General features: G+C 41.5%; 1 protein-coding gene across 1 annotated transcript in view; it reads left to right on the plus strand.

Moving 5' to 3' along the window:
* Window positions 1–13,456, plus strand: part of TGFBR3 (transforming growth factor beta receptor 3) — a 210,287-nt gene that overhangs the window by 145,020 nt on the left and 51,811 nt on the right. The window contains exon 5 of the mRNA XM_070746579.1: window positions 6,671–6,854. Coding sequence (XP_070602680.1) covers window positions 6,671–6,854 — 184 coding nt within the window. The remainder of the gene's footprint in view (window positions 1–6,670; window positions 6,855–13,456) is intronic.

The following is a 13,456-nucleotide window of genomic DNA, read 5'->3' on the forward strand; positions in this document are numbered from 1 at the left end:
TAAGGAAGATGTATTAAGACTATCAGGTGACAAATGGACAAAATAAAATTTAGTGAAATGTAGATTAATGGCGTTGGGGCTCCTTTTTTATACAAATCTGGTTATTCTTTTATAAGCCCCCTAGTAAAATTGATATATGAAACACTGCAGTGAATATAATTTGTTTTTAAAAATTCAATGATGTAATGTGGTCACATGACCATCAAAAAAAAAAGCTCATTTAACTCTCAAGTGGATTTGGTCTGTATTTTCACAATCTAATCTAATAAAGAGAGAATGGTTGTTATATTGCTTGTTGGGATTTGACTGACCTAAATAAGATTTGTTTTAAAGGGAATGTCTTTACCAGTCTGGATATGCTATATCTCTCCAGCAGACGCTCCTTTGTGTAAGATATGTGATAGTTCTTCAGGTTCGAAGAAGACATTCAATTGTGCAGTTCATTTATGGAAATGGAGGTGGCTCTGTAGTCCCAGTCTGGAACTGCAGATCTAGCACAACACTGGACTTTCATTGTTGTAATAACTGTGGATCAGGGGTGGGTTCTGACTTACCTCGCTGCCAGTTTGCTTTTTTCCGCGCCACGTGGGTGCGGTATGCGTGGCAAAAATAAAAAAATAAAAAAAATATCCCCACCAAAAGGTGAAAACAAGATGGCGACGCATCGACAGTGCTGGAAACTCGACTTCTGCGCATATGCAGAAGAAGGGGGGAAAACCTGGGGGAAAAATTCAATTAAAAAAAAATTAAAAAGCTTTTATTGAAAATTCATAAAACCAAACAGAGGTACGTGCAAAAAGTAGAGATAATGTATATCTTAATCTCTCTTCCCTTGCTTATTTTACTTTATATAAAATTTTACACATTATGCAGTTTTTCATATCAATATTTTTCTTGCTCTTCTGACATAACTCTATGTTCATATATGAATAAATAAATAAAACAAAAACCAAGACTTAAATACTGTACATGATTTGTAAACAGTCTGTGCGATTTTCTTGCAGCAGCTGGTTATTATTATTGTTATTGTTGTTGTTGTTGTATCTTTTATTCATTAAACATGAAACTCAGTCAACTGGACATTTAAAAATGCATCATAAATATCACTGACTGGTGCTAATGGTTGATACAGGTTGCTGCCAGTGTCTTAGGTATCAACCAAATTGATGATGAGGATGAGGATGATTTCAACAAAAATGGATAGAATGCTACAGGATTTCTTCTACTTTGATTATGTAGGATAGCAATTATAAAGTATGGTCTAAGGATCCTGGGGGGGTCCCTGAGACCCTTTTATAACTCCTTGATTATTGCTATGTACCCTGCCCAGAGTCACTGTTTAAGAATATATCAGTATGGTTCCAGTTAGTCATCCAGAAGTACCTTCATATCTATTGCAACATGTTGTTATTTGAAACAAAGCTCTATTGAGTGTCGGTGATGTTCAAAATTGCCATGACAAGTCATTGGTCACAGTGTTTTACAGCAGAAAAAGTGTCTTATGGAAATAATCACATTATTCTATTTCACTTGGTTGCTGGGGGCAATTCTCAAACAGTTTCTTTCCTTCTTTCCCACCAGAATAAGTTTCCTATGAGGCAATCTTCTATGAGATCTGACAACATGAAAGACAAGTTATCAATTTTCCAATTTTCATCCCTCTGAGATAGGATTTAATTTGATTAGGAACACATGTGCTGCTGACAACTGTTTTAAAATAGTGTGCATAGCTTGCACTATTCTTTGATATCCATAACTATTAAATACAATGCTAATGAGGATTCTCGTGTTGATTTATTTTAGCTCCCATACATAAGTCCATGAAAAACGTTGTTAGGCAGTTTTCCAGAGTGCATTAAATTCCAGTACTTCGGGATCATTTCACTTCCTGGTTAGCTTACCAATTCATATACCATCTAAGATTTACCCAAATGACGTTGGTTAGCAGTGGTAGTGATCCAAAAGATCAAATTCCATTAACCCCGAGCACATGTCATAAAGCATTTCTCTGATCCGTTTCTCCCACTGAAGGAGCTTTGAGATTATTATTATTATTATTATTATTATTATTATTATTATTATTATTATTATTATTATTATAGAAACATAGAAACATAGAAGACTGACGGCAGAAAAAGACCTCATGGTCCATCTAGTCTGCCCTTATACTATTTCCTGTATTTTATCTTAGGATGGATATATGTTTATCCCAGGCATGTTTAAATTCAGTTACTGTGGATTTACCAACCACGTCTGCTGGAAGTTTGTTCCAAGGATCTACTACTCTTTCAGTAAAATAATATTTTCTCATGTTGCCTTTGATCTTTCCCCCAACTAACTTCAGATTGTGTCCCCTTGTTCTTGTGTTCACTTTCCTATTAAAAACACTTCCCTCCTGGACCTTATGTTTCGATCATGTCCCCCCTTTCCCTTCTGTCCTCCAGACTATACAGATTGAGTTCATTAAGTCTTTCCTGATACGTTTTATGCTTAAGACCTTCCACCATTCTTGTAGCCCGTCTTTGGACCCGTTCAATTTTGTCAATATCTTTTTGTAGGTGAGGTCTCCAGAACTGAACACAGTACTCCAAATGTGGTCTCACCAGCACTCTATATAAGGGGATCACAATCTCCTTCTTCCTGCTTGTTATACCTCTAGCTATGCAGCCAAGCATCCTACTTGCTTTTCCTACCGCCCGACCACACTGCTCACCCATTTTGAGACTGTCAGAAATCACTACCCCTAAATCCTTCTCTTCTGAAGTTTTTGCTAACACAGAATTGCCAATGCAATACTCAGATTGAGGATTCATTTTCCCCAAGTGCATTATTTTACATTTGGAAACATTAAACTGCAGTTTCCATTGCTTTGACCATTTATCTAGTAAAGCTAAATCATTTACCATATTACAGACCCCTCCAGGAATATCAACCCTATTGCACACTTTAGAGTCATCAGCAAATAGGCAAACCTTCCCTACCAAACCTTCCCCTATGTCACTCACAAACATATTAAAAAGAATAGGACCCAGAACAGACCCTTGTGGCACACCGCTTGTAACCTGACCCTGCTCAGAATACTCGCCATTAACAATAACTCTCTGATGTCTATGCTTCAGCCAGCTTGAAATCCACTGAACTATCCAGGGATTAAGTCCAATCTTCACTAGTGTATCTATCAGCTCTTTATGTGGAACCATATCAAAGGCTTTGCTGAAGTCCAGATAGGCAATATCAAGGGCACCACCTTGATCCAACACCTTTGTGACATAGTCAAAGAAATCAATGAGATTAGTCTGACATGATTTGCCTTCAGTAAAGCCATGCTGATTTGGGTCCAATAAGTGATTGTTTTTTAGGTGCTGATTTATCCTCTTTTTGAGTAGAGTCTCCATCATTTTAACTATAACTGATGTCAAGCTAACTGGCCTGTAGTTACTAGCTTCTTCTCTACTGCCCTTCTTGTGGATAGGCACAACACTATTATTATTATTATTATTATTATTATTATTATTATTATTATTATTATTATTATTTATTAGATTTGTATGCCGCCCCTCTCCGTAGACTCGGGGCGGCTCACAACAGCAATAAAACAATTCATGACAAATCTAATAATTTAAAAACATTTTTTTTAAAAAAAACCCGTTATTAAGCAGACATACACACAGACATACCATACATAAATGTATAGGCCCGGGGGAGATATCTCAATTCCCCCATGCCTGGCGGCAGAGGTGGGTTTTAAGGAGTTTACGAAAGGCAAGGAGGGTGGGGGCAGTTCTAATCTCCGGAGGGAGCTGATATTACATGGTTTGATATTACATGAACTCCTCCATAGTAGTTTACAGTAAATGTTTTCTACTATCATTGACTTTTTAGAAAGCAGCTTTAAGAATAAGAAGGTTCTGTCTTGCAGGATCAGTACAGTCCTATTGTGCCTATTTCATTCATTGCAACAGTTAACTTGCTTGGGCTTACATACAGCATGAAAGCCGTTTTTGTATCAGATTGGCCTTGAAAACACCAATTTTCATTGCACAATGCTCCCTCTCATCAATGGACTGACAATCCTCTAATTCAATGTAAGGCAGCTTCCTGTGTTGGTTGACTTCATATCCTCTGATGCTGTTTCCGAGAGTCGGGCTTTGAATGTTTCAGTTGCTTTAGAATGTCTTGTGAACTTGGAGGTCAGAAATGACAATGAAGCATTGGAACGATACCTTGAATGCAATATAGAAATGTGGCCTCATTGTCTAGTTTAATTAAAGAAAAGCATAGATCCACGATTTTGTTTCTACTCAGTAATTGCTTCTAGGCTTTGTGCTCAAGAAAGGAAGAGAAGATGGGATTTCTGATTCCGGTAGATATGCTTATTATGGAAATGGACAATATACATTAAGCATGTAATTTTTTAAAAAATGAGGCAATACACACACACACACACACACACATACACATACATAATGTACTGAAAAAAGTACAGAAACTTCTCTTACCCCTTCCTTTCCCTTCTCCACTTCTCTAGTATCTTTGTTTTCATTTGTATTTTATAGTATGATAACTTTAATAAAAGTATATATTTAAAAAGAAAAAAAATAAATGGTGAATAAGCCCATATTTGTTCATGCACTTCAACATACATGTATATAGTGATGGGCTACCAAAATTTTTACTACCACACTGTGGGCGTGGCTTATGCAGAACACCCTGCATTTTGTTTCAACATTGGCCCCGGCCCTCTGGAATCAACTCCCCTCGAAGATTCGAACTGCCCCTACCCTCCTCGCCTTCCGTAAAATGTTGAAGACTCACCTTTGCCTCCAGGCATGGGGGGTTTAATCTCCCCCCCCCTTTTTTACCTGACCTTTATTATGTTTATGTTCAGTCGGACTGAGTGTGTATGATTGTGTAGCAGATACATTTTTTATAACAATGTAATTTAATATTAGTTTTTTAAGTTTTTTAACATTGTATTTGTATTTATATTATATTGCTGTTATGTTGTGAGCCGCCCCAAGTCTTCGGAGAGGGGTGGCATACAAATCTAATTAATTGTTTTTTTTTTATTATTATTATTATTATTATTATTATTATTATTATCATCATCATCTTTCAATGCAAATTGGATGCTCTGGGGTGGAGCTCCATTTTCGCTACCCTACTGTTTCCCCCCCATCTGGGCAGTAGCTCACCCCTGATTATCTACTAAAGTGTATGTACACACATGCACACACAGCTCTTCTAAAATTATACACATTCAACCTCATTTACTGCAATAGGAAAAACATACCCAGAGCCCAGAAGGGAAAAAAAGAAAAAAGAAAATCAAAATTTTGCTACCGGTACTGTGTACCTGACCAAAATTTTGCTACTGGTACTGCATACCTGACCGTACCCGTAGGAGCCCATCACTGCATGTATATCTGAGTGAATTTTATTCATTCACCATATGAAACAAAAAACAAACAAACAACCTTGTTCTGTTTTCTTGTATAGTGAACAGGAGCCCAATATTACATCAACATTCATCTTCATATGCAGTACAATATGGAGGTATAGTGTACTGTACAACGGAGTCTCCCATTAGCAAAGGTTCCCCTACTCTTTATTAAACTGTTTTGTGCAGTTTTGATAAAAATGAGCCATTGAAGTGCCTCTAGTTTGGGAATTCAGCCTGGAGCAGATATTTTAGTGGTTTATCCACTTCTTTATATTACCCTAGCTCAGCTTTCCTAAAGCTGCAATTATTGTGGGTTCTGAGAGGTGTCCTACCACAACTGGGAAGTGACATCTTGAAGAAGACTGTCACAGACTATTTTTCTTTAAGGAAGAGTTTTTGGTAGCCCTATAATGAATCGGCATTTTTGTTGTTATTTTCTCAATTATGTAATATCTGGGGGGGGGGGGGGTTTCTATTTATTGCTATTTATGATATCTACAGTATACAAGTCTAATAAATTATTATTATTATTATTATTATTATTATTATTATTATTATTATCATCATCATCATTATTATCTAATACAAAAGAGTTAAGAAATAACTAGCACTTGGATCCGTGTTTCAAATCCATATGCATCTTTCCTATGTTTTATTTCTAGAAGGTACTAAGTTCTCACCCACAGTAAAGCTTTCATTGATAGCTAATTGAGAAGAATTGAAATCCATGTTCTTGGTGTGCTAGTCTATTTAAAGGGATTTCAGACTGTCCAAATTATTGCCATATAATTTATTTAGCACAGTGGTTCTCAACCTTTCTAGTGCAGCGACCTCTTAATACAGTTGCTCATGCTGTAGTGACTCCCAACCATAGGTCTAGCCCCAATTCTCCCAACAGAGCTTTAAGCTGATTGGCAGGAAGGTCAGAGGGACACCCCATATGTAAATGTCTGATGGGTCGGATTGTAAAAATATGTTCAAAAGGGCCAGAATAGAAGCTTTAGTTCCTAACACCATGGGAAATTTGTCCTTTCCCGTGATCTTAGGTGACCCCTGTGAAACAGTTATTCGACCCCCAAAGGGGTCCCAACCCCCAGGTTGACAACCACTGATTTAACAGGTAGTGGAGACTGTCGCAATTTTAATGTTATGATTTTACAGTTCTGAAGAGATGATTGTTTCGTAGCAGGTGACTATCGCATTAAATATAGTTTCTGATCTCTTCAGCTTTCAGCAGGCTCCATCGTGCAGTTTGAGATGACCCATTTCTCCTCCTCAGCAAAGAGAGAAGAGAAACCCCTTCCTCAAGGAAATAAGCATCTGTTACAGTGGGCTGAAAAGGAATATGGAGCAGTAACATCCTTCACCGAATTTAAAATATCCAGTAACGTTTACATAAAAGTGGGTGAAGGTAAGTCTATTGAAGCTTGTATGACTGTTAATAAGAAATGGGATTTAATTAATGTTTGCCTTCAGTCTCATCAGAGGGACATTCCTTGGTTTTCTAACAATAAGAAAATCACTCCGAAAGCTGTTTCTTTTGTACTCTTGTTGTTGCCACTGGGGGAAAGCAGTGTATTATTTTATTATTTTATTTATTTTATTTATTCATTTGTCCAATACACAAATACATAGGAAGAAAAATAGACATGTGGTAATATATATAAGGGTAAAAGTTAACTTAGAAGAGAGGATATATGAAAGGAAGAGAATATATATGATAGGTGAAAGAAAGGAAAGACAATTGGACAGGGGATGAAAGGCACACCAGTGCACTTATGTACGCCCCTTACTGGCCTCTTAGGAACCTGAAGAGGTCAATTGTGGAAAGGGTTAATTAAATTAAAAAGGGTTAATTTACACAGTGATATGTCTTAGAAGACATACAAACTGAGGCAGACACGTTCAAAAGGCTAACAAGTTCATTTCCCCTCGTATCGAAGAGAGAGTCCAGGATGGGTTGTTCTAGTCCGAATAGCTCTATGGACTGGGTTGAATTTTCTGAGGATCCGCCTCCCTGGAGATGTTCCTCAGTCGTTCAATCCAGTCCTCAGCTCATGGACGTTTTTTCCTTGGCTTCCTGGAGCTTTAGGGTTTGTTCATTTAATTGTTTTCTTCATATCCTTTCCTGGACTTTCCCTTGCTAGCCTTTTATTTCCTTTTTCTCAGAGAGCAGCATAAAGGGTTTTGACTGCCATCTTTTGAGATTCCAGTTTATAGCGATTGAGATGGTCAAATTTTGTGTCATATTTTTCTGTATGCATCCATATCTAGATGATTGAAAATGTGATGTGAATTTTGGGCTTCTGTATTACTTCAAATTGCCATGCTATTTAATTACAGATATTGTATTTTCGTTTATTTCTCCGAGCAACTGAGCTGCTTATTTTCTCTCCAACTTTTCTGATTTGCCATTTTGCCTTCTGTATTATGAGGCCGTTATTTCATCAAGCATTAATTAGTTAACAGTCTTTCAAAATCTACATTGATGAATTTAAGTTTTCTCTTTTCAATGCTGAAAGTTTTTCCCTGTTAGCACTTTGCTAGCGTTTAGAGCAGTGATGGCGGACCTTTTTTTTCATTGGGTGCCGAAAGAGCATGCGTGCGTGCTATTGCACACGCGCAAGTGCCCACACCCATAATTTAATGCATGGGGAGGGCAAAAACAGCTTCCCCACCCTGAAGGCCCTCTGGAGACTGGAAATGGCCTGTTTCCCAACATCTGATAGATTAGATTACATTAGATTTATTGGATTTATATGCCGCCCCTCTCCGCAAACTCGGGGCGGCTCACAACAGTAATAAAAAGCAGCACAGTACATAATACCAATCCAATGCCCACCAATCTAATTACAATTTAAAATTAGTAATCTCATAAAAACAGTATATATAAAAAACAGGCACACAGTCAATCAATCAACAAAACAACATGGGCAAGGGGGAGGTGATTTAGTTCCCCCATGCCTGACGGCAGAGGTGGGTCTTAAGGAGTTTACGAAAGGCAGGGAGGGTGGGGGCAATCCTAATCTCAGGGGGGAGCTGGTTCCAGAGGGTCGGGGCCCCCACAGAGAAGGCTCTTCCCCTGGGTCCCGCCAGACGACATTGTTTAGTTGACAGGACCCGGAGAAGACCAACTCTGTGGGACCTAACCGGTCGCTGGGATTCGTGCGGCAAGAGGCGGTCCCGAAGATATTCTGGTCCGGTGCCATGAAGGGCTTTATAGGTCATAACCAACACTTTGAATTGTGACCGGAAACTGATCGGCAACCAATGCAGACTGCGGAGTGTTGGAGTGATATGGGCATACTTGGAGAAGCCCATGACTGCTCTCGCAGCTGCATTCTGCACGATCTGAAGTTTCCGAACACTTTTCAAAGGTAGCCCCATGTAGAGAGCATTACAGTAGTCGAACCTCGAGGTGATGAGGGCATGAGTGATTGTGAGCAATGAGTCCCGGTCCAGATAGGGCCGCAACTGGTGCACCAGGCAAACCTGGGCAAACGCCCCCCTCGCCACAGCTGAAAGGTGTTTTTCTAATGTGAGCTGTGGATCGAGGAGGACGCCCAAGTTGTGGACCCTCTCTGAGGGGGTCAATAATTTCCCCCCCCAGGGTAATGGACGGACAGATAGAATTGTCCTTGGGAGGCAAAACCCACAGCCACTCCGTCTTGTCCAGGTTGAGTTTGAGTTTGTTGACACCCATCCAGGCCCCAACAGCCTCCAGGCACCGGCACATCACTTCCACTGCTTCGTTGACTGGACATGATAGACCCAGTAGGCTTATGTTTCGCTCCCCCCAGGCTCCAAAGGCTTCCCTGGAGCTGGGGGAGGGTAAAAACACACTCCTCTGTATCTCCCCAGAGGCTCTTCGGAAGCCTAAAACACCCTCCCAGAACTTCTATGTGAGCCAAAAATCAGCTGGCTGCCGCACACATACACATTGGAGCTGAGCTAGGGCAATGGCTCGTGTGCCAGAAGATATGGCTCCATGTGCCACCTGTGGAACCCCAAGAGTGTAATCCCTTTGGTTTCCCCTTATCCTAGAGTTAAATCTTTTTAAAATACCTTCCAGCTGCAGGGAATTTTACTGTTGATATATGACTTTTGGCAGCAATAATTTATTGAACAAAGTTGATACATGATGAACATTTTTGATAAATAAGCTTATCATGTTATGCCAAAAGAACTAAAGTTTACACCAGTGTAGGGTCATGTTGAATAGGGATATCAAGATAACAACCAAATTAATAACAAAGTACCGTATTGCCTTTCCCATTTTTAAGCAAAGGTGCAACACACACGCACACACACACACACACACACACAAAGTTCCAGGACATGCTTTCTCGGTTCAGACCAGAAAGTTGGCAACATCCAAAAGAGGTAAAAGTTATTTATCAGTTGTTGTTTTTTTTTCTTTTCCTGGAATCAGCCTTTTTCTTAGCAATTGTTCCAGGTAATCACTTATTCCAAACTGATGTTTTGCTGTTATTGTTCAATTGCTGGCAATGTTTATGTGAGTGGCATAGTGAAGTTGAGGACAGGTGAAGGTTGTTTGCATTAATTTTCTTCTAAAGGAGAATTAAAATCTACAAAAGCTGAAGACCAACAAACTGAACAGTAATTTTCACCCTTTCGTGTAATGAAAAACATAGCACAGCATATAAGAATTTTTTAAAAAAAAAATTGTAAAAAATGATCGAAATTAATAAGTCATCCACATTAATTTGTCTGCTTATGCATTGTTTTGCCATAAATTGCTATAAAGTTGCTATAAAGGTTTTTACTACTTGCCTGAGGCCAACTGTTGCTCAAGGACTACTATATCCATACACAACAAGACTAGAAATATAGCACAAACAATTCTTGCACTACTGCTGTAACAATGTACTGGTTTGTAATAATAGTAATAAATAAAGAAATCTACATTTATTAATAAAGTAGTGACCAGCAGGTAAGCAAGTAAGGTACACACATGCATTTTACTTTCCATAATGAGAAAAAAAGATTTTGTAAGATTATAGGGTGCAGTCTTATTCTGAGACATACTGTTTATGTCTCTGGGGTGGCAGAGGGTCAAAATATCCCGGTCTTGCTGGGGAGAGGCAGGTATGGCGGAAGCCATGGAGCTAGCCGTTCCAGGGGAAGGAGGGAGCGCTGCTTAGTAGCGATCCCTTCTTCCGGCTCCATGAGCTTAACTCAAGGCACTGGTGATGAGTGTAATTCTGGCCCTGGGCTCAAGCTGTTGCTACTCAATGCCAGGTCAGTGGTAAATAAAGCTCTCCTCATCTGGGATTTGATCCTGGATGAGGAGGCCGACCTGGCTTGTGTGACCGAAACCTGGCTGGACCCGGAGGGAGGAGTCCCTCTCTCTGAAATTTGCCCAGCTTGGTTTCGGGTATAGCACCAACCTCGACCCCAGGGAAGGGGGGGGAGGAGTGGCTATTATAGCCAGGGAGAGTCTTGGTCTGCGTAGGCTCATTGCTCCAGAGGTTGCGGGTTGCGAGTCCCTCCTGGTGAAGTTGGACTTAGGGGTTCAGGTGGGTTTATTACTCACGTACCTGCCTCCCAGCTGCGTGTCAACAGCCCTGCCTGTGCTACTCGAGGAGGTAGCCGGGTTGGCGGTGGAGTTCCCCGGACTTATCGTCCTGGGGGACTTCAATCTGCCGTCGCTCGGCGGTTCCTCTGGACTGGCACAGGAGTTCATGGCCACCATGACAGCCATGCACCTGACTCAAGTAGTTCAGGGTCCGACTCACGAGGGTGGGCACGCACCCGATATGATATTCCTCTCTGAGCAATTGAGTAATGATCTGAGACTAAGGGGCCTAGAAGTGTTGCCTTTGTCGTGGTCAGATCATTTCCTACTGCGGCTTAACTTCCTGGCTCCAATCCTTCCCCGCAGGGAGGCGGAACCAATTAGGAGGTTCCGCCCCAGACGCCTGATGGATCCAGAAGGTTTCCAGATGGCGCTTGGGGTTATTCCAGATACACTCGTCCACAGCTTGGCAGAGTCTCTTGCTGAGGCCTGGAACAAGGCTGCAGTGGAGGCTCTTGACTGGATTGCGCCGTTGCGACCTCTCCGCAGCACTAGACCCCGTAGAGCTCCATGGTTCAACGAGGAGCTCCGGGTGTTGAAGCGCCAGAAGAGATGTCTGGAGAAGTGATGGAGGAAGAGTAAGTCTGAATCCGATCGGACACTTGTAAGAGCTCATATTAAGACTTACAAAGTGGCGCTCAAGGCGGCAAGATGCGCGTATCATGCCGCCTTGATTGCATCAGCGGAATCCTGCCCGGCTGCTCTGTTTAGGGTAACCCGCTCCCTTCTTAATCAGAGGGGAGTTGGGGAGCCCTTGCAGAGTAGTGCCGAGGATTTTAACACGTTTTTCGCTGATAAAATCGCTCGGATCCGAGCGGACCTCGACTCCAATTGTAAAACAGAGTCGACGGACAACGAGTCAGTCGAGGCGATTGGGGCTAAACGTCTTTGTCCATCTGTCTGGGAGGAGTTTGACTTGGTGACACCTGATGAAGTGGACAAGGCCATTGGAGCTGTGAGTTCCGCCACCTGTTTACTGGATCCGTGTCCCTCTTGGCTGGTTTCGGCCAGTCGAGAGGTGACACGGAACTGGGTCCAGGAGATAGTCAACGCCTCCTTGGGGAGGGGGTCCTTTCTGCCTCTTTATAAGGAGGCACTTGTGCGCCCCCTCCTCAAGAAGCCTTCCCTGGACCCAGCCGTGCTTAATAACTACCGTCCAGTCTCCAACCTTCCAACAAACTCAAACTCAACGCAGACAAGATGGAGTGGCTGTGGGTTCTGCCTCCCAAGGACAATTCTATCTGTCCGTCCATTACCCTGGGGCGGGAATTATTGACCCCCTCAGAGAGGGTCTGCAACTTGGGCGTCCTCCTCGATCCACAGCTCACATTAGAGAAACACCTTTCAGCTGTGGCGAGGGGGGCGTTTGCCCAGGTTCGCCTGGTGCGCCAGTTGCGGCCCTATTTGGACCGGGAGTCATTACTCACAGTCACCCATGCCCTCATCACCTCGAGGCTCGACTACTGTAACGCTCTCTACATGGGGCTACCTTTGAAAAGTGTTCAGAAACTTCAGATCGTGCAGAATGCAGCTGCGAGAGCAATTATGGGCTTCTCTAAGTATGCCCATATCACTCCAACACTCCGCAGTCTGCATTGGTTGCCGATCAGTTTCCGGTCACAATTCAAAGTGTTGGTTATGACCTATAAAGGCCTTCATGGCACCGGACCAGAATATCTTCGGGACCGCCTCCTGCCACACGAATCCCAGCAACCGGTTAGGTCCCACAGAGTCGGCCTTCTTCGGGTCCCGTCGACTAAACAATGTCGTCTGGCGGGACCCAGGGGAAGAGCCTTCTCTGTGGGGGCCCCGACCCTCTGGAACCAGCTCCCCCCTGAGATTAGGATTGCCCCCACCCTCCCTGCCTTTCGTAAACTTCTTAAGACCCACCTCTGTCGTCAGGCATGGGGGAACTAGAACATCTCCCCCTTGCCCATGTTGTTTTGTTGATTGATTGACTGTGTGCCTGTTTTTTTAATATATATTGGGATTGTTTTATGAAATTACTAATTTTAAATTGTAATTAGATTGGTGGGCATTGGATTTGTTATTATGTACTGTTTTTTATTGTTGTTGTGAGCCGCCCTGAGTTTGCGGAGAGGGGCGGCATATAAATCCAATAAATCTAATGTAATCTAATCTTTAAATGTCGTTAACATTTACCCAGATTCCAAACTTTTCTTCTCCATTGACAAAAATCACAGACTTCTTGACAAACCGTTTAATAATTCATCCCTATTATATCATGTTTACAGATATATATATATACATTAGAATATACACGTTTTTAACAAGTTTGCATGAGTATTATAGTAAAATAGTTATATTACTTGTTTTATACTCCTTGGATTCACAACTTCTGCAAGAAGTGCAAATTGAAATCATTTGTACAGCTCCATCTGAGGCATCAATTT

Source organism: Erythrolamprus reginae, chromosome 3 (genome assembly GCF_031021105.1).
Source record: "Erythrolamprus reginae isolate rEryReg1 chromosome 3, rEryReg1.hap1, whole genome shotgun sequence".
NCBI classification, from domain to species: domain Eukaryota; kingdom Metazoa; phylum Chordata; class Lepidosauria; order Squamata; family Dipsadidae; genus Erythrolamprus; species Erythrolamprus reginae.